Source organism: Nelumbo lutea, chromosome 2, assembly GCF_056320005.1.
Source record: "Nelumbo lutea isolate HS-2025 chromosome 2, American lotus-T2T, whole genome shotgun sequence".
NCBI lineage: Eukaryota > Viridiplantae > Streptophyta > Magnoliopsida > Proteales > Nelumbonaceae > Nelumbo > Nelumbo lutea.
The window spans coordinates 9,005,207-9,026,241 of record NC_142685.1 but is presented as its reverse complement, the minus strand read 5'-3'; the positions used below and the strand labels follow the sequence as shown (position 1 = coordinate 9,026,241).

General features: G+C 37.3%; 2 protein-coding genes across 3 annotated transcripts; one reads left to right on the top strand and one right to left on the bottom strand.

Annotated features, from left to right (window-relative positions):
- Positions 1-640: 640 nt before the first annotated feature.
- On the top strand, positions 641-7,137 carry LOG1 (Putative lysine decarboxylase family protein). Its single transcript, XM_088971509.1, has 7 exons — positions 641-1,025; positions 1,991-2,088; positions 2,214-2,244; positions 3,123-3,222; positions 5,112-5,182; positions 6,092-6,235; positions 6,796-7,137. The coding sequence occupies exons 1-7, from the start codon at positions 906-908 to the stop codon at positions 6,886-6,888; spliced, it is 657 nt and encodes a 218-aa protein (XP_088827635.1). The 5' UTR covers positions 641-905; the 3' UTR covers positions 6,889-7,137.
- Positions 7,138-10,435: 3,298 nt separating this feature from the next.
- On the bottom strand, positions 10,436-15,787 carry LOC148868437 (Nucleotide/sugar transporter family protein). 2 transcript variants are annotated; one of them, XM_088971507.1, is made up of 9 exons: positions 15,728-15,787; positions 15,274-15,623; positions 12,656-12,781; positions 12,051-12,235; positions 11,877-11,944; positions 11,662-11,794; positions 11,204-11,365; positions 10,793-11,068; positions 10,436-10,636 (listed from the first exon to the last, which is right to left on the bottom strand). In XM_088971507.1, the coding sequence occupies exons 3-9, from the start codon at positions 12,774-12,776 to the stop codon at positions 10,532-10,534; spliced, it is 1,050 nt and encodes a 349-aa protein (XP_088827633.1). In that variant the 5' UTR covers positions 12,777-12,781; positions 15,274-15,623; positions 15,728-15,787; the 3' UTR covers positions 10,436-10,531. The 2 variants fall into 2 exon arrangements, with proteins under 2 accessions (XP_088827633.1, XP_088827634.1); XM_088971508.1 differs by having other exon boundaries at positions 12,656-12,800; positions 15,736-15,787.
- Positions 15,788-21,035: the final 5,248 nt, after the last annotated feature.

Here is a 21,035-nt window from a genome sequence, read left to right as displayed (position 1 = left end):
CGCAGACGCAGGTAAAATGCTAAGCCTGCGTTTGGGACCACGCTTAGGCCTCTCAGCTCATCACATGCATCCATGCCTCTTCGGAAAATCTTTTATCACAAGGCAAGGCGAGGAAGCTGGGGCTCACAGCTCAGTAACTCAGTAGCTCACTATCGTATTGTCCTCCCACAGACAACCTTAGGGGCCGTTTGGATAACGATTGAATGGGCTGAAGTGAATTACTTTAGTGCTTTATTGTGTTTTTTATTAATTAAACAGTAAACCATTACAAGGTATAGTAATCAAACCACTTTCTTCAATTTCAGCTTCCACTAAAGACCCATTTAGCTCACTGTTTAAAGTGAAAACATCAATTATCTTTTGCTGGCTCTTTAAGGAGGGAAAGCAAAAGCGAGTGAGTGGGACAAAAACATGGACCCACTTGAACGTCAATCAAGTTCCCACGTGTCAACATGGAGGAGTATAACCAAGCAACAAATTGCAAATATGGAGGTTGGTTGTTAAAACTAAAGATCCATATACAAAACCAAACCTTAAACATATTTTAGCAATTTCTTTTTGTAAGTTATTGCATGTGGTGGAGATAGGCGTGCCATTGTGTGCACACGTGTGACCCGGTTTATAAATTGGCGTGATCAGAGGTGGAGTAGCGGGTTTTTTGTATTGTATTTGTGAGTTGTGATACTGGAAATTGCTGCGATTCATAAGAGAGAGAGAGAGAGAGAGAGAGAGAGAGGATCAGAATTTCAATTGTGTAGAGACACTTAGCATTCGTAGTCTGGGTGTGAGAGAGTAGAATTTAAAGGTAGAGCAGCTGAAAGATAGAGGGTGACATCTCAGAGAGTAGACATTACAGGGGAGGGACGAGAGAGACAGAGAGAGAGAGAGAGAGAGAGAGAGAGAGGATGGAGATGGAGAACGAAATGCAGCTCTCCAAATTCAAAAGGATTTGTGTCTTCTGTGGAAGTAGCAACGGAAAGAAGAGCAGCTATCAAGATGCTGCTATTGAGCTTGGGAGGGAGCTGGTATTATATCTTTTTCTTTTTCGTTTTCTTTCTATCTTGTCAGTTCGCATGCCTCTGTTTTAGGTCTTTTTCCCTTGTTCTTCTTCTTCTTCTTTTTTTTTTTGCTTGCGCATTTTAATGTGTTATTGCATCTGTATTCTCTTTCAGGCTTTTGAAGCTTATACAGGATTTCAAATTTGGTTCTTGCTAGAGACTAGGCTCTGCTTTAGCTCAGTTTTAGTTTTTCCTTTTCTGGAGTTCTGATAGGTATTGCTGGAAGGAGATCATTAGAAGTTGATTTAGTTCGTCCCTCCTCCCCCCGCCACTCCTCTTTTGTTGTTCTGTCAGTTTAATTTGGTCATAGGCTTTTGCTTCAAGATTGTTTCGTTGAACAGAGTTTTGTTTCTCATTCTGTTTTCTTTTGGATTTAGTGGAGCTTTAGAAGATTGGTTTACATGTGTTGATTTATGGTATGCTGGTGTCGCTATGCGTTTCTCTGTTCTGTGTTTTCTCAATGACTTGAAGCTAAGCAATCTTCCATTTTCCTTTGTACATATTTCTTGCCTCTGCGAGAACAGAGCACAAACACGTACAGACACAACATAAACATACAAGTGCACAAACACGTACGCTGCTCGCCGTCGCACGTACAAATACACAAGATGGACATGTAAGGTTTGCATCTGGAATATCGAAACCACGAAGCAGACTCAAAATACAACTGGAAACTATTATATATTTCAAAACCCGCTTGCATCAAGTGACCCAATTGCATCTCCTCTCTTATCTGTTGTGTTCATCGGACTCATAATCATATGTTGTGTTCATCGCCCAAATTGCATCTCCTCTCTTATCTGAGATTGATGCACTGACGTGTAAACTTTAAATGCCTCTGCTCTCTCTCTCTCTCTCTCTCTCTCTCTCTCTGGAGACTTAAAAAACGGTTTTGTTCAAATTTTATTTAATCTGGTTTCTCTTCGGTATAGGTGTCAAGGAACATTGATCTGGTTTATGGAGGAGGAAGTGTGGGCTTGATGGGTTTGGTTTCACAAGCTGTTTATAATGGTGGTCGGCATGTCATTGGGTGAGCTTCCTTTCCGTCTACAATTCTCTATAATAAATTGAAATTTCAGTTTAATTTGACTTCGGTTTGTTGATTTGTATTCTTCATCAAAACTCAACTTTGTCATGTTATTGTCTTCCGTCCAGAGTTATTCCCAAGACACTCATGCCTCGAGAGGTATGCCTGCTATAACTACTGAGAAAAAAAAAGTTTTGAAGCTTTTTATGTCTTAATGGAGAAAAGGATAAAGGCGAGAGGGTACTCCCCTGCCCGAGAGAGAGAGAGAGAGATTTCTCTGTATTTCTTTTCATAGATGAACAAATGTAGTTTATTTTTACTCTACTTTGTTATTTGCTCCATTTATTTTAGCTTTTCTTTTGGGGTTTTGGTCTTTGGGTACTGTCTCTAAAATCTGGCTCCCCCCCTTTTAGCTTTTCCCCGATCTTGGAGTATTGTGATTCCAACGAGAGAGAGAGAGAGAATAAAAGCTTTTGACTGCCTTTAAAATTTCTAATTTTCACATGTGGCCTTGTGGGGTTAATGGAGTTACCCATCATATCACTTGGTTATTTGGGTAGTTTATAACTTCTGATTGATAGCTACAGTCCTAGAAGCTACTGTTTTTTTTTTTTTCTTTTTTCAGTTTGCCTCTACTTGGATTTTCCCCCCTATTTTCTGTTTGCTCGTTCTCCTTCTTTGATCTATCCTTTACACTTCGCGCTTTCTCTTGTTTTTTCTTTATTTTTTTCTTTCTTTTTTCAGTTTCCTTGTGTTCCCTAATGAGTGCTGTTGTTTCAGTTAGTCTCCACATGAAAGAAGTTCTTTCAATAAGTAGAGAGGACTTTGGTTGAGCTCAATATCCTGCATCACTCATTATTTCTACCTTGCACAACACTCCATAAAAATTTATTTTGATTGAAAAATTGCAGCCTTGAAATCTCTCTCTCTCTCTCTCTCTCTCTCTCTCTCTCTCTCTCTCTCTCTCTCTCGTGTGTCCGTGGCCAACTTTCTCTAAACGGTTATTTTGATTTCTTTTCCTTCGTACCCTGTTGCAGATATGTGGTGAAACAGTAGGGGAAGTGAAGGCAGTTGCAGATATGCACCAAAGGAAGGCAGAGATGGCTAGACAGTCAGATGCCTTTATTGCACTACCCGGTTAGTGTAAATCCTGAGACTCGGCCAATATTCACACTTACTTCCCAAACACAGTAAAGATTGATAAATGTCCAATTGTTCAATTTAATCTTCTTTTTGAAAGATGAAATCCCATCAACTTTTTGTTTCTCTAACCATCCCTACCAAAAAATCACTCTAATAATCCCCCAGCTTCTGGCTTCAAGTAAAAACCAGTTTCATTTCCTTGCTTGACATATGAGCTGCAACTCATAAAACAAAGAAGGAAACAAAACATGCCACTATTTTCAAAAACTTTTGCCACCCAAGTGGAGTTCTAGATTCCTCTTCTTATCTTCTTAAACTTGGCTTAATATACAAGGTTATTATTTTGAATTTCTGTTTTCAGTTTTCAGAAGTGAAAGAAGATACTGCTAGTGCTAAATTTGCAACGTTGCAGAAAGGTTCTTTTTGACTTCAGAAAGTTGGAAAGAGAAAAGGAGCGAATAAAACAGAGAGCATAAGATGATCCCTTAAGTTACTATGTCCACTTTACTTGATAATGATCCTTATTTGATTTTTGTATTGTAGAGTGCTCAAGCACTCCCCGACTTAAAGTTGAGTGCTTTCATTTGATCTTCTAAGTTCTAACAGCTAAAGCAATAAATAAATAAATTCATGCACATACAATTATTAACCACTAGCCAGATATCCTATCCAAAATGAAAGGAAAAGGAAAGAGAAAGAAAAACAATTAAAACAGTCTTCCACCCATTGTAGTAGAAATATTTATTAGATAAAAATAAAGCAGAAGTAGCGCAATATTTTGTCTCTAAGCCTGTTCTACTTTGTTACTATACATGGAAATGGTGTGAAAGCAACTGTACCCAACATAACTTTTCACAACTGTTTGAGTTTGCTCTCACGGACCCCAAGACCCATGATTACAGAGCAACCCTTGAAACCCTAGTTACTGATCCATCAACGTCAGACACTGAAAATCAGGGCTACTGAATAACACTACTTCAGTGGTCAATTTGGCTTTTACTTTCTTTTTTTTGGACGAAATAGTTCTGCAGCAGCTCTGATAACACTAATACTCTGTACTAATGTATTTGCCAAATTAAGGAAAAGAAATCCCATAAATACTTTCACCAATTTGTTTTACCAACTATCACCCACTGGTGGCAACAGATCTCCTTCAGTTTTACTGAAGGTTTGGTGGTAATTTTCACCGGAGTGTAAGACATTCTGGCAATGAAAAGACCAAGGTTATGCAGGGGCAAACCAGTCATTTTCATCTTCTTGGGTTCCTGAAGCTGTTGTGAATGGATAATGTTCTGTCCATTAAGTGGCGTATTCTTTGCTCATTAAACTTCCACAGAGAACCAACCGAGGGCTGGCTCGTTGGTGTGTTAGCTGGTTCATTCCAGCATTGATGCAGAATTGAATCCTGCAACCAGTACTTTGGGGAAAAAGGGGTTAAGGGGGAAGTTATTACCAAAAAAATTTAAAAAAAAAAAACCTTCCACATAGGGTGCCAAATAATAAATGAAATGTCTTGGAAAATGTGGGGTTAAGAGGCTTATTTGGATCTTTTAAGTTCAGCAAGCCATGAAATCAATTAGGCCACAACAAAAGCATATTTTGCAGCTACATTTTTTTTTTTTTTTTTGGTAGAGGTAGTTACATTAACTTGAACCTTAGTCAAAGCAAATGACTCTAATCTTCTGTGAAGTAAGACAAAGTAAAACCATAGTGACCATCCTTTTAACTCTCTCAATCACTGTTGTTAAGGCATGCATTCTTAAACACAATTTGTGTTCGACTGTTCATCTCTTGCTTTACTTAATTTGTTTCAATGCATCATGTGATAGTTTGACTTTACTAATACTATGGAAGATTGAAGAAACCACATGGCATGTATGCAGGTGGTTATGGGACTCTTGAAGAGCTACTAGAAGTAATAACATGGGCTCAACTAGGCATACATGATAAACCGGTAAGTCTTGTTTTTGGCACTTCCTTAAGTAGTGGCGGATCTATGTAGAGGTCAGTGTGGGCAATTGCCCCCATTGAGATTTGAAAAAAGTTTTATATAATTATGAAAATTATGAAGAAATTTAAATGTTTTTACAATTGCCCCCACTCAAATAAAATAATAGGGAGTCAAATAAAATTTTGCTTGGCTTCTTAAATTGGGTTATTTTTTTAGAGGTGAATAGGTAAGAAATAAAGAAAAAATATAGAAGAATGACACCTATGTCTCTATTCCATATTGACAAGTTATGAGGCTTGGGATTTAGGATTTTAACTTTTACTTTTTTTTTTTCTTTTTCTTTTGCCATTTCACATCCCTCAATAGCTCAATCTCATTCCTCTACCTCGTCTCTTCAAATCTAGAGATGACAATTTTCCTCGTCCTCATTGAGTAATGAGACATATCCGCGTGGCGTCTTCAAGACCACCAGTTTCAAGTAAGTTTATTTTCATTTTTCTTGTGTATAAGGCTGTAAGATCCCAATAGAATGGATAACATTTTCCTCGTCCTCATTGGATACCCATCCTACTCACTGGATACCCTACCCCCACTGATCAAAGGTCTTGGATCCGTCCCTGTCCATAAGTGAAGTGTCCCTTTTCTTTACGCTGCATTTGTGTGGATGCCATTATGCCAAAGGGGTGAGAAACAGAGCCCTTGCCATAAAAGGAGGCAAAGTTATAGCTGAAATAATTCAATTTGAAAAGAAAAACAAAAATTCCCTCTTCTAGAATGAAATAGGCAGAGCTTTAAACTCAAAACTTGGTTGTACATCTTATCAATTTTAATCATTCATATCTCAAAACTCATTGTAAAGTATCTAAACATTAATTCAGAATTGCAATTTCATTCATTTTTCCTACTTTACAGGTGGGCTTATTGAATGTTGATGGTTACTACAACTCCTTGCTGTCATTTGTTGACAAAGCTGTAGAGGAAGGTTTTATTAGTCCAAGTGCACGCCATATTATTGTCTCAGCCCCTACAGCAAAGGAACTAGTGAAGAAATTGGAGGTAATGGTTTCTAAACCTTTTTATCTGATCCATGGAAGAACACTGTTACTGTTTATCTTGGAACTACCTGCCTATAGCTATAAGGTTATGTGTACCTTTTTTCTTTTTTTTTTGGGAAAAAGGTGAAGTACGTTTCATTCTTATATATCAAAACCTGAGTACAGTATCAGGGTTGTTTCACTTGTGTGTGCTGGAGCCTGCTCTGTTTGATACCTGTTTCTTGCTTAAAAATTTAAAACCCATCAAAGAAACATCTTGTTTGAACTTGTGATTTGCTTGCTAAGATCTATTATGCACATTCTATCCTTTTTTCTTGACAAATTTTCCCTTTCTTGACCTCTAGGACCTTAATGCATTTCTTGAATAAGTAACAAGCATGTAGAAACTCATGTACTTGCCATAAACACTGGTAAACAACTAAATACACCAACAAAAGTACTGATGAACATGAGTTTGTCGGAGGCATACATGTGACTCCATTTGCTTAGGCCTTCGCAGTGATATAATTGTTCCTTAGTATGAATGCCAGTCACAAAGGGTTTCTTATTTCATGATTGCAGGAGTATTTCCCCCGCCATGAAAAAGTTGCATCTCAGTTGAGCTGGGAGATGGAACAGCTTGGCTACTCTTCAGACTGTGATATCTCTCGGTAAGAAGCATAGGTGTTTGTAGAGAGAAAGGGTGGAGATGAGAGGCACTTTGACAGTGGATGGGGCTAATTTGGAAGACCAGAATGTTCTAGAATGCTAGAATTCTTTGTGTAGAAAACAGATGGCCTCGAATGTGAAACTTCATTGTTCCCTTACTGTTGTTACCTTCTTGTTGGAAACCTAGTTTATGTATGTTCCAACTCCAAAATATTTTTGGTATATAATATAAGGAACTGCAATTGCCCCTTAAAATGATGACATTTACATGGTAGTTACTCTCTGTGCCGTGACATCATTAGAAAGAAAGAACTCCAATTCCACATGAATTTGAAATTCAACACTGTGAAAGTAGATCGTTGTCACATCATCAAATGTGATTACTGCCGATGTATTCTGTTCATGGGGGTTTATAATGACTTTTGTGCCCCTAAAATCTTGGCAATTAGCGCAACTGAATTGAAACAGATCTACCTTATTATGTTCTTGGTCCATGTTGAGGTAGCATCTTCGCGTTGAAGGTGCAGCAATCTCCATGTTCAACCACCAGTGCTAAAGTGGGAGAAGATTCCCATTTCTTAGAATGAAGCAGTTTATTAAATTTATCAACCAAAATTAAGCTATTTTCTTCACCCAGTGACCAGTGCACGTGAACTAAGATGGATACATATGAGTATATATCACTGTCCTGCAAAACATACTAAATAGCAGATCGGGTACCTAGGTTGTGAAGTAGGCTGTTTCATTCAAGCTGCAGCCATCACCCATCAAGAATTTGATGTAAGCATGAATAAGAATAAACATGTATAGTTCCTAATTAAAACGTTTGTTCCCATTTCTCAAGAATGAACTCATTTCCTGTTCCTCCTCTTGCTTCCCCCAACACCCAGACCTCATGTGGGTTCTCTGTTGATGTACTTTTTTGATGGGCATTTGGGGATACTAATGGTTCTTAACATCTGAGAGTGCCGTAGTAAATTCTGTTTTGAGAGGGGAGGGGAGGTGTTCTTCGTTGGCCAAGATTGTCAGAAAGCATAGTTTGTAACTCTCCTTCACCGTTTGTCATCTGTGCACGTATTCAAGAGAAATATAAGGACTCTACTCAGTAACTCATGTCCTACAAATTGGTATGAAGTTGAATGGCGACAAATGAAACTCAGTTAAATGTTTTGCACGAGTACGTTTAACAAGGTGTCAACAGAGGCTTAGGCAAGAAAGCAATAGGAGGCGTAAGTTGTCATTATTAATGGGGGAAGAGAAAGGAGTCAGTAAGATGGGGCCAGGTCTGTTTTCAACATTTTAGTGTTTTACCATGGAAGATGGAACTACTTACTAGAAATCTATCAACAACAGACAATAAATCGACACTGGAGAAGTGTAGGGCCGCTGGTTGCAGATTGGTGTAGGAGAAACAGGGGCCACCCTCTCATGTCTCCACCACATATATATGTAGGCAAGTACGAGCTGTTATTATTCGATGGGGGATGCATGAGAAAGGCTCATGCACTTGGGAAATGCAGGGACAACCTGTACTCTTAAACTCTTGATTCCATTTCTCTGTCGCGCTCTCTGTTTGTTTATTTGCTACTTTGGATTGCCAACTTTATATTTATTTATATATATAGTTGTATTTGTATGTACTATGTACCACACCCACTACTAGTTTCTTTTACAAGTTAACCACAATCAACTGCACTTGCTGATGAGGCTTCCTTGAGCAATAAGAGAAAGAGAGAGAGAGAAAGTCTAAACTAAAACCCAAGCTAGCTACAGTCTCTTTATTATAATATAATTGGAAAGAAATTTAATTTATTTAAAACATGAATATTAACCGTACGTTTTGCTCCATGATCGATCTAATTAATCTAGCTAGAAGAGTTGAATATTAGAAAAAGATGGAAAGAGATTAAGATCAACTGCATAGTGATAGTGTATGTGGGATTATCAAACATACAGAGATAGTGGCCACTTGGCTAGAAATTAAAACAATTTGATTAATTGTTATTCCGTGCACGTGTCTCTTAGCTATAGTAGACTAGCCTCCGGGCTGTGTCTAGTCATCGTCGGTGTGGCTGAACCTCACAATTTCACAAACACGAAGAGGAAGTCTCTATGTTGTTGTTGTTGTGACACTGAGACTGAAAGGTGAGAGCCACCTCTTGCCATTCTCCTTATATATATAGTGATCCCCACATTCCCACACAACATGGCATGACTCGCAAACACTAGGACAGTAGGTGATCCGATCGATACTCAGGGTTAGCTTATTTGACCTGCTAATCCTCTCTATTTTCAACCAGTTCCTCACTGTGGAGGAGCCTGGATTACCTTGTTTCCTGCTGGCTGCTTTGGCCTTGGTGATGAAGATGACCTGTCAGCCTCTTCCACGTCCCACACCCTCTTTGTACCCGAGAACCCAATGTTCATCAAGTCGGTCTGTTCCTCGATGCTTCTTACTTCTGATGGTGTCTCTGCTCTCACTCTGACTCTCAGGTGCCGGCGAGATCCTCCGGCAAACTCTTCCGATGAATTCAATATTGCTGGGGAGAAAGTCACAGGACTACCAAAGTTGATGTCGTGCGTGGGAGTGTTGTTTCACAGTGGCCAGTGGGTGTTCGACAGCTTGAACTTTCTCTCCTGTCAATGGTTACCCCACCTCCACCACCTCCTCGATCCGATTGCAGAAACAATATAATACTCTAATCCTGCCTGGAGCTGATTTCCATCTGTGTCAACCACTTTTCGATGATGAGAACTGGGCACTGCAATTTTGGCCTCCGTCTGGAACATTGAGGCCCAAAGCAACATCCCTGCAGAGATTACTAATCTATCCCACATGATTATTTTTGAATTTGATATATATATATATATATATATAGATAGATAGATAGAGAGAGAGATTCGTGTTTTGTAGCTGTTCCTTGGAGCTCACTGTGTCAGTGTGTTTATTGCATGAGGCTTTGAGCTTCAATACAAATGCAATGCAATGGATGAAGGCGGGTCTGTAATTAATGAAGTAGTGCCATTTATATAGACTTGAAATCTGAACTAGTCATAACTGAAACTGAAAACGGTTTTTTTCTTTTTTTTGTTCTGCTAAATTGAGGGATCTGTGGTGTGGGGCTCCTCGTGAGTCGTGTTGGAGGCAGATTAAACGTCTGCTAATCAGTTTTGAGTGTTTTGATACTTGAAACTCTCGAAAGCAGTAGTACTCTCTGATCAGTCTGGGATTATAAATGGGATGATCACGTAACACACAAGTGGCAGTGTGGCACATCCACTGCAATTATTGAATCAGCTGGCAACTGATGATGCATCTACTACAAGGAGCTAGCTAAGCCCAGCCCAAGTTATGGTCAAGCCCACATTCCAGAAAATATGTTTGCAATGTATACAACAAAACCACGCATTTTAGTTTTACCTGAATCATCCATTGACACCTCTCTCTCTCTCTCTCTCTCTCTCTCTCTCTCTCTCTCTCTCTCTTTCTGACACACACATACACAGACAAATTTATATCATGAAACCAAGGCGCGCGGAGATGAAGGTCCAATGAAACAAGAAGAGTTGATATTTTATTTAAAGAATCAAAATCATTTACACCAATCAAAATATCTGGAAAGGAATGCGTTTTTGACATTCTCTATTTCTAAACAAGAGAATCCTTAGAAGATTTTTTAGCCTCGTGACTTTCTTTATCTTGGATACCCATGTTCTTACTTGCCAGAAGGGGCGTAGTTTCCTTATCTTTGATCTGGATCAACATCAAAGCCAAAATTTTCAGTTCCAAATCCATCCAGAACAAGTTAAACTCTTTAAAACAAATTTAAAACCAGGGAAATTAAAGCTAATTAAGTGTCCGTCAGTGTGCGTGGGAGAGAGAGAGAGAGAGAGAGAGGGAGAGGGGTACCTGAGATGCTGGCAAGAATTCACCGGCTGCCTGTTTCTTTTTGTTCTCATGAGTGCAGAAGTATGAATACAACCCCATCCCGAAAATGGCAATCAAGATGCCAACAATGTTCCTTGCTGTGAAGGGATCATGTAGCAATGTGTAACCAAAACCAAGAACAAGACATGTCTTTAGATGACCAAGCACTTGATATGTCACCGGGGATGTCTTGCCAATCACCAAGAAGGTGCTAAAGTTGACAGACACAGAAATCAAGCATGAAAGGATGATGAATGCCTGCACACACATTGTCACTTGTGTGTTATAACTCAATATTGATTGGATTGGGTAACAACTAACAACTAACACATTAAATTAAATAATGATCGATCGATGCATGGAAATAATCAAGAATGGGATTATCATACGTACCAAGACCACAGGAGAGTATCGGTAGGCAAAGACGTTTTGCTTGGTGAGGCATTGATCCACCAAGGGGCCTGAAACGAACAGTATAGCAGCTTGAAAGGGAGCAGACTGGTAGAGCAGCTGCGTAGAGGACACATTGAGCCTCTTCTGTATGGTGTTTGTCAGCTATTTACATTCAATTCTGGTTAAAGGACAACTTCGGTTACGTTGGATGAAGGCCTTAATTACCCATTTTGTATTCATGTCTATCTAGCTAGCTACTTCTCACAATTCAGGCGGGTATCCACCATTCCAGCCTATCTGTTTCATCACTTGGATGGGTCTTTAATTAATAATTACCCTTCTTTATTAACACTTAATCAATCCTATTCTTCTCACATAGGATCGTGTTTACAGAGTCTTCCCCTAAGCGCACATATAGCAGAGGAAAACTTGACTAAAATGTGCAATGAAAAGGATACAATTTGACCAACACATGTTGTTGCAATGGCCAGAAGTGAGAGGATTGATCCAACGAGATTCAGCTGGAGATCAGTTATGGATGCAATGCCAACTCCAATAAGTAGAAGGAAAAGCGAAAATTTTATCTTCTGGCTGAAAGAATAAAGAAGGAAAGAAAGAATTTAATGAACATGGACAAATTTATTGAATTAAAAAGAAAGAAAGAAGGGTATACCTGAATTGCTTTTTAAGGAATACAGTCTCCAATAACACGGTGAAGGGTATGATTGCAAGTTTGGTCATCTGCAACATCATTTCTCCAGCAATCATATCAATCACATATACAAGTGTTTGCAGTAAACAAACCAGGATATAAATAGCTAGCATTAATATTAATTATTGGGTTCACCTGATAGAAACCAATGGAGTTGAACCCAAGACTTAAGTTGAGTAATCCAATGGACACACCGTTTAGAATGCCGAAGAGCACCACAGTCTTCATGTCGATCGTCTTGTTCTCGAACACGTTAAAGCGTTGTGCCACATGGAGAGTGCAAAAGGTGACCATGAGATGCCAGCTAGTGAGGGTTGTCGCTGCAAAAGGTGATGATCATGTCATCACTCGGCCACACTCTACTCAGACTCAAACAGAGCAACGCAAATGGGCCGGGCTGAGCCCAGCTATAACCCACTACTTTAAACTATTGGTTCCCTAAGGCCTAAGCTTCAAACCCAAAGGAAGCCCATTGGGCTGAGCCCGTCGACTGGGATCCTATCATTCCTAGGCCCTAGCTAGGCTTATCCTTCTACTATAAAAATGGGATTCTCTCTCCGCAGTTATATGCCTAATCGGCTAGGGCTACACCTAGCGGTAGCCGGTAGGCTTATATTAATGCCTACCAAGTACCAAATGAGTGGGTCAGGGCCACTTGGAATTGAATTCAATAATTAGAACCCACCAAACGGATTAAGAGCCCATGTAATGTAATTAGGTAAAGAAACGGGAGTGCATACCAAATGGGAAGCCAAGATTGCTCATCAAGGCTTTGTTGCAGATGACAATGGACACTGATGATGCCACGGAAAGAACCAGAGCACCAACAACACCCAGTTGGAAGCTTGGTGTCTCACCCATCTTGCCTATAAGGACAAAGCAAAACTAAAGAGAAAGTCACCTTTAGAGAAAATAAAAACGATATTCCTTTACTTGCCAAATAGAATAGAAGAACTCAAGTAACGATTAGAGAAAAAAGAAAGTGACGAATCAGAGCATCAACAAACCTATTTTCTTTTTTTCATATTTATATGACAATAGGAAAAGTTTATTTTTCTGGGTAAGTAATAAGTGATACCAACCTCCTAACTCCCAAGTGGGTAAATAGTTTTCACACTTAGGGAAAAGTTGTCAACATGGATTGGACAAAAATGTTCCTTTTAATAATGGATTTTTATGTCTAAAATGGTCCTTGATTTATTTGCCGAAACATGGATAAATGCACTTACCTGGATTTACTCGAAAAGATATAAACACTTATCCAGATAAGTGCAATTACCTAGGTAAATAATTTATCGAAAAGCGAAGGGAGCCTAAGGTAGGTGTGCTTGCAAGGCATATGGAAGGGAATAAGATGATGTTACTTGGCAAAAACTCTAGGTGGTTATGAGAAGGAGGAGCCCATAACTAAGGGTGTCAATGGACTGATGGAGTCTAATCCAAAATCGGTTTGGACGGATTAGATGGTCCAGCAAGACATATTGGATTGGACCAATCCGGTCCAAAATATTTATTAGATTGGATTGGACCTGATCCATCCATAACAAATTTATACTGAATTAGGTTGGATTAAGCCAATATCTGGTCCATTGATATAAGATAAGAATATATGTGTCAATGGACCGAATTTGGATTGAAACCAATCTAAACCAAAATGAATTTAAACAGATTGAACGGTCCAAACATTGAATTGGACCAGTCCAAATTGATCCAAAACATTCATTGGATTGGATTGGACCTGGTCCATTTATAATGAACTCACATTGGACTTGATTGGATTGGACCAAATCCAGTCCAATTGACACCCAATGTCATGCCAAGGATGCCATACCATCATATGGCTTTTAAACATACAGTTATAATGTCAAATAGTTTCCATAAACTAAAGCACACCTGTATATGATTCTTTATCACCATAAAATAGGTTTTCTCTGTCTATTGGAGCAGTTTTCTCAAGAGAAACCACCATATAGATATTTCAAGCTACATCTTATTTGGCTGACTGGTTTTAGCCTTTAGGTAAAAAGTGTTTTGCAATTTTTTACCATTTATATTAAAATTAATTTTCTAAAAAACATTGTATTTTTTAAGAGAAGCGTTTGCCCTACACGGCACCTAATTGCACATATTTATCTTAAAATAGGAATAAATAGAAATAAACAATAGAATTTGGGAGTTTGCACTGGATTTAGCTTTTCTCCCAATTTTTAGGTGAAATCATGGAATAACTATCGCTATATTTCAATTTTTATAATTATGATTTTGAATTCTTATTAAATTTTTTGAAAAAAAAATATTTATTTATTATTTTTATATAAATAATAATTCTATTTTTTAAATTATAAAATATTTTCATTTTTAGCATATAATTTATATGTAAAATAAATCATTTAAAGTAGATAAAATAAATTAATTTTTATAATCATTAGTTTTTATTATTTTTTGGAGGAAAATTAAATCTTAAAATATTCATTGTTTTTATCATTTTAATTTTCATTTTTTCAAATAATTCAAAAACAATCTAAAATCGGTCAATATACAGATTTGTGAAACTAGACATTCATACATTTCCATATCAGTGTTTATCGGACCATAACCTTTAATATGACATGAAAACATATTGTGATGATATACAAAACTCATGGGATATATATCCAACCATAGTGTATCCCATATCATGGCTATGGATACCGATGCAATACACCCCGTGATATTTTGATCCTTATTAGGATAATGCCCCATTCCTCAAAATGGTATTTTCCACTAATTCAGTCACCGAATAATTAAGGTTCAGTTTGGAAGGAATACAAATACAAATATGACATTTTGTATTGCTTTGTATGTATTTTAGGGGTGCAACTTTTTCGGGTTAGGGTTAGGATTTTGTCAAAGTTTTAATAGTGTAAACCGTTAAGTCGGGCCAATCCAACTTGCACCCCTAATGTATTTATACCTATACATATTTGTACTTGTAGTCCTTCGGTACAAAACCTTGTATTTTGAATTGTTTTATATACTTACAACCTTATATTTTCAATATGTATTTATATCCAAACTGAGCTAAATGATGAAAAGAAACCAGAAAAAGGGAGAAACCATTTTCCTAATTAATTACAAAGATTTGGGGGCATGTGGCAAATTACAAGGGGCTAGACTCAGGGTAGGTCCTTCCACTTTGATTTTGAAAAAAAAAATCAAGCAGCAGCAACAAATCCCTACTCAGTTACTCACTCACTAGCAAGAAGCCAAGACTACGACGACGAAGATTTTTTATTTTTCCTAAGAAAAAGAAAAAAAAAAAAAAGGTCGAACAGACACTCCAAGAAACAGGAAGGGAGATAGAGCGAGAGAAAGTCACCTTGAAATAGTAAGATTCGAAAGGTTGGTATCGTCCTTACAGCTCCTGGGTATCACCGAACGAAGGATATTGCTAATTGGGCAGGTACCGCAGGATCCTCACCGGAAAACTATCTGGATGGCGGGAATTCGTCGCTGTCGCAGCCCGGTGAGGTTGGCCGGAAGAGATGGTGGTGAGAGCTAGAGAAACGAGAAAACGTAGCTTAATTTACTTCTGCTTTGCGCCCTTTTATTTTTGATTTTGTGAGGTTGTTGGTCGTGTTCCTGGAGAGCGGAGGAGAGAGAGGGAAAATTACAAGCTCAATGACGGTAATTCCCCTTCTACTTCCATTACTTCAATTCTATATTTCCCTGTTAAGTAGCAAGACAAGTGACTCAACTAACTGAACTGAATGACTTACACTCACGAGAAAGCAATGCAATAAGCCATCCCATTCAGTCAAGTATGTATTCACCTACTTACAAGCTTTTCTGTGTTGATGTTTTTGCTGCAACGGATTACAGACATGAGGCTTAATGGTGAAGTTAGTAAGGTGAAATGTATAAAATATAATAAACATTTGTTTCTTTATTTGGGAGATATCTGGCATTGCAAGCAAAGCTTGCCATCCCCACAATATTCAATAATTGGTTGGTGAAGAAACTTCTTACTCACTCAAAAATCCTTCCATCACCCCCCCCCCCCTCATTCTTTTTTTTCCTCTGCTAACCACTCCTACAACTCGGCACAGTACTATTGAGGGTTGACTGTTGAGCCCAGAAAAATATCATAGAACTGATTAAGATATTCTTTCATTTAATTGGAAGATTATATTGAAGTGGTTATACATTTTAATCTAGATGTGTAACCTGCTCTATTTCTTAAATGATTAGCAAAAACTTAATGTTTCCTTCCTGAACAGAAGTACTGGTTTCACTGGTTCTAGGATTTCTTTCTTTCTTTACTTGTTAAATTAAATTAAAAGCTGATTTGATTTCCCAACTACTAGAATTGGGACCATGATGTTCATTTAGTTTAATGCCAAGAGAAAATGTTCAATAATTAGTTACAGCCATTGGACGAGAAGAATGTTGGTAGGGGCTGGTGAGACTAGAGGGTACTAAACGGTGGAACTTGTGTACAGGCTTAAATTAAATTCCAAGCAACAAAAATGAAGTTGGTTAGAGGTCTGTGTTTTCCTTTTAAATCATCTCTAGGCTCCATCAACCGGCAGTACTGAACAGCTACAAAAGGTTGCAATGGTCAGGTTTATGACATATGTTTAATGCTAATACTTGTGACATGTCAACTAATCAATATTCGCTAGAGATAGTAGACATAATCGCCATATGTTTGGTGCTCACCTTTACCACTAAAATGACCCCTCAATAACCCTATATTCCCCCATTTTCAGCCATTTTATTGACAGTTATTTGAAAGGTTTCAATGGCTTTAGTTTTTCTTGGTAAATTGCAGATTAATATCCTCTATTTTAGGGTTAGTCATACTTTAGTATCTGAATTTTAAGTGTCAATATAGTACCTTAACTCTTCAAAACTGTCAATTTAGTTCAAAATCGTTTATGGACGTTAAGTAGCATGTAAAAGAACACAAATATCCTTTCTTAAATCTCTCACAAACCAATAGAAGAGAACAATTTGTCAAATACCAATCTTATACAGTTATACTTCAACTTACAATCAACACGGCCTTAGTTGCAACCAAGTGGGTGCTTAATTTGACGAATCAATTTTTCAAATACCAATATTATATGGTTATACGTCAACTTATAGAAGCCTTCCAATAGACACATTTCCTCCGTTTTCAAAATCCATCAAGGCTATGTTTGATTTGAAGGAAAAGGTAAGGAAATCTATACAAACCAAGCACAACCTAGATGAAGAATCCACAAAAACAAATTGGAATCACTGGTTGGGCTCTAATAATTTTTCATTTTGTTTTGCAGGAAGATAAAACTCCATTTTTCTTCACCACCCATTACATAGAACAGAGCTTTTTTTAATAGAAAATGACGAGTTCAAACCGGGCTTTCATGTATTCAAATTCAACCTCTGCGTTTTCTAATACACAGGGTTGCTTACTAGGAAAAAGGAAGGTCCAATTTCAATCAACATTTTCCAATCAAAAGTAAATAGATGCCCATAAAACCAATCACACAGACAAATTCTCTATCACCCTTCTCCATATCTAGAATGATGAAATTTCAAAATCCGAAAAATATTATCTCTTAGGCTCCATTAGCTTTTCGACAAGTTACTTATCAGGATAAATGCAATTATCTGGGTAAGTTTTTTCTAGGAAACACTTACCCAAGCAAGTGTATTTATCTATGTTCTTTTATTTTCCAAGTAAAAAAGGAAATTACCATTTTAACCATAAAATTTTATAATTAAAATGGGCATTTTTGTCCCACTCAAGTGTTGGAAACTTCCCCCTGGTGGAAAAATTATTTACCCACCTAGGAGATGGGTATCACTTACCAATACCCAGAAATTTAAACTTTCCCTGGTCCCTACATTAATCTGAAAAAAGAATATGAGATTCTTGGTCAATAGGAAATTAGAAACCAAAATCTCATTGACCAACTATCCCCCTCTCAAAATCCAAAAAAAAGAACACCCCCTTAGTTTCTTCTCTTTAAGTAAGATAATGGAGATTGGTTTTAATGTTTCTTGGGAAGCCACAAATTCAAAAGATTGGAATCAAAGCTTAGAGATGACCTTCACAATTCGACATGATGTTCAATTAATCCAACAAACAAAGCAACAAAGTGTCTCAGTTCAACATGACCTTTACCTCGAAGCAGCAACAATCACAGTCAATCCAAGAACTCTGGAAAGCCAATAATCCCAGCCTCAGCTTTGTAAAGCCGTAGTGGGATTACCTCAACAGATTCGGGGGCTTCAGCTAAGATTCACTAGAGATGGATCCCTCGGTTGAGATCTTGACAAAGATGATGGCTGGTGGTCTGAAGTTGGTTTAGAACAATGGGTCCAATAGAGCTTGTTCTCTGCTACATGTGATCCATGTTGTAACTAAAAAGAGGGGGAAACAATGGAAAAGAGAGAAAATTGTTGGGAAGATTTAGGAAGCTCACAACATAAGGTGAAGGGAAGAGAGAGAATAATAAAATGGAGAGAGAAAATGGATTGGTGGTGGGTTTGGGGCTGTTCATCATTGCTTTGGTTCAATCTTGATTTTTGATATTTTCAAAAGTCTTAAGTGCATATGTCTTCACGTGATATAAATAACTGATATACTACTAACAATGATGAGGACTAAGCTGGCAGTTTTCGGGAGTTTAAGTACTATAGTGGCATGTTTTTGAAGTTTGAGTACTAAAGTGAGGCTAATCCCCAATGTACAAGGTATTAATCTGCAATTTACCCTTTTTTTGGCAAAGCAAAGGAAGCTAGTTCTGAAATTTGGCAGTGTTTGCCTGTTCCAAATGGACTTCTAAGGCCTAAAAAAGCAACATTTACAACTTTAGGGTCCATTTGCTTCACAGTCGGAATCAGAATCAAAATGGTTTATTCCGGTATTCCTCATCTATTTGGTTCAGGTTGAAACTGGAATTAGAATCAGAATTAGGGGTGTTCAAATTCGGATGATAACCCGAAAACTTAACCTAACCAAACCGAATAAGCTAGTTTGATTCAGTTAATTTGGGTGTCAATTTGGTTCGGTTTTTGTTCCTTTAAAAAATCGGTTTTCGGGTTCAGATCAATTTGGTTGAGATTTTCAACCGAATCAAACTGAAAACCGAACTAGTGGTTATATCTAATTAAGTTTATTAAATATGTAATATTCTATTTAAAACTTTATACTTATTAAATAATAATTATTATATTTTCCCATGGCAAATTCGCAATTCCCCATTGTGCTTTACAGCTTTAGGCCTATTCTATCTTTTAATTAATAACTAGTGGATGACCCCGTACTAAGTACGGGGAATCAGTAATGTTAAATTTTAGACCTGGCAAAAAGTGACCCAACCCACGACCTGACCCGAAAAAAACTGGGTTGGGTTGGGTTGGGTCATTGGTCAACCCGTTGACCCAATTATCAAGTCTAATTGGGATTATTTATGCATTGTTAGAAGTTTCCACTCTTAAATTTTTCTATTTAGTCTTTACTTTTTATTGTTTACTCTTTAAATTGTTAAATGTTCAAGTTTTTATTTTATATTTGGAATTTTATGGTTAATTCTTTTAATTTTGACATTTTTCATGTAAATTTTCTTTATTTTTTTTATTTCAATTATTTTTTGGGATGACCTAAATTGACCCATGGGTCAACCCTAACCCAAATATTTAGGGTTAGGCTCTAGCATTTGACAACCCAACTCGAAATTCAACCTGGTCCGAAATCAACCTTAAATACCTTGACCCAACCCAAGCCCGACCCACCCAACCCGATTGCCAGGTCTATTAAATTTACATTATGGAATCAATATTGTTAAGTTTATAATTATTAATATTTTAAAATAATTATTAAAATTTTAAGAAATATTTATTAAAAAATAGCTTTTCAATAATTATTAGAATATAAATAGTTTTCTAGGGTTAATGATTAATTAAGATTGATAGAATGTAGGTAGAAGTGATTGTGGATAACCACTTTTGCATTTTCTGCATTTTTTTAGGAATGAATTGAAAATTGTAGTAATGGGTTGTGGAATTTAGTAACAACTTCTCAAAAAATGTCACATGTCTAGCTTTTCAGAAAAATTAGAATGTCATGTGTCTAAATGGTGGAGAATTATAATCTGGTAGTGGGTTGTGGGCTTTAGTAGGAATTTCTCAAAAATTACCACATATTTAGCTTTCCAAAAAAACCCACTTCTCTGAATAGTGGGGGGCTATATCAATAATGGTTTTAATAATTAGTCATTAAAAATTGCCACATATTTAGGTTTTGTTTTAATAATTAGTCATTAAATGAGTGTAGTTGTAGTTGTAATTGTATTAATTGTTCATCAAGACCTAGACTCATTATTTAAACCTATACTAAAGAGTAACAATTAATTGTTCATTAATTATTAAAACCAAACCAAAAACTAAACCGAACCTAACCAAATTCGATTAGGATCGATTCAGTTCTAAACTCAATTCGGTTGGGAGAGATGGTAAAACCTAATAGTCAAATTAGATCATCAGTTCTAACCAAACCGACTGATTATAGACCCCGACTGATTGTACACTCCTCAGAATAGGCTGGAATGGATTCTCATCCCCAAGGGAGGGGGATGGCCATTCCACTAAGAATTGGGAATTGGATTCCAAGTCTGCCCAACCAAAGGTTGGAATCAGAAGACCGATTCCAGACCCCTATTCCCATGAACCTAATGGACTCAGGTTGGAATCTCTCTCCCTCCACCGTCTCTTCTTTGATTCTCCTTGTTTGGTGGAGTCGGTGCTAATAGAAAACTATTTTCTTCTTATAAAACAATTTTCTTTGTTTTTCCTCTTGTCTAAAAAAGAAGGATAAACATATAAAACAATCTCTTTTTAGTTATTCAAACAATTCAACCACATTAAAAAAAAAAAAATCTAAATATTAGAGTCCAGAGCCACACTCGGATTTTTTAAAGTTCTACGAAACGCCACCTTAAGATGCTCCAGGATTGCCTGATTGGGAAAACTAACTGATCCCAATTATACATACACCTTTGGTTCTACTTTTTGTTCAGAGAAAGAAGTGAAGTTATTTCATTTGAATTCATTTACATTTCCACTCCAGCCATCCAAAATCGAAATGAA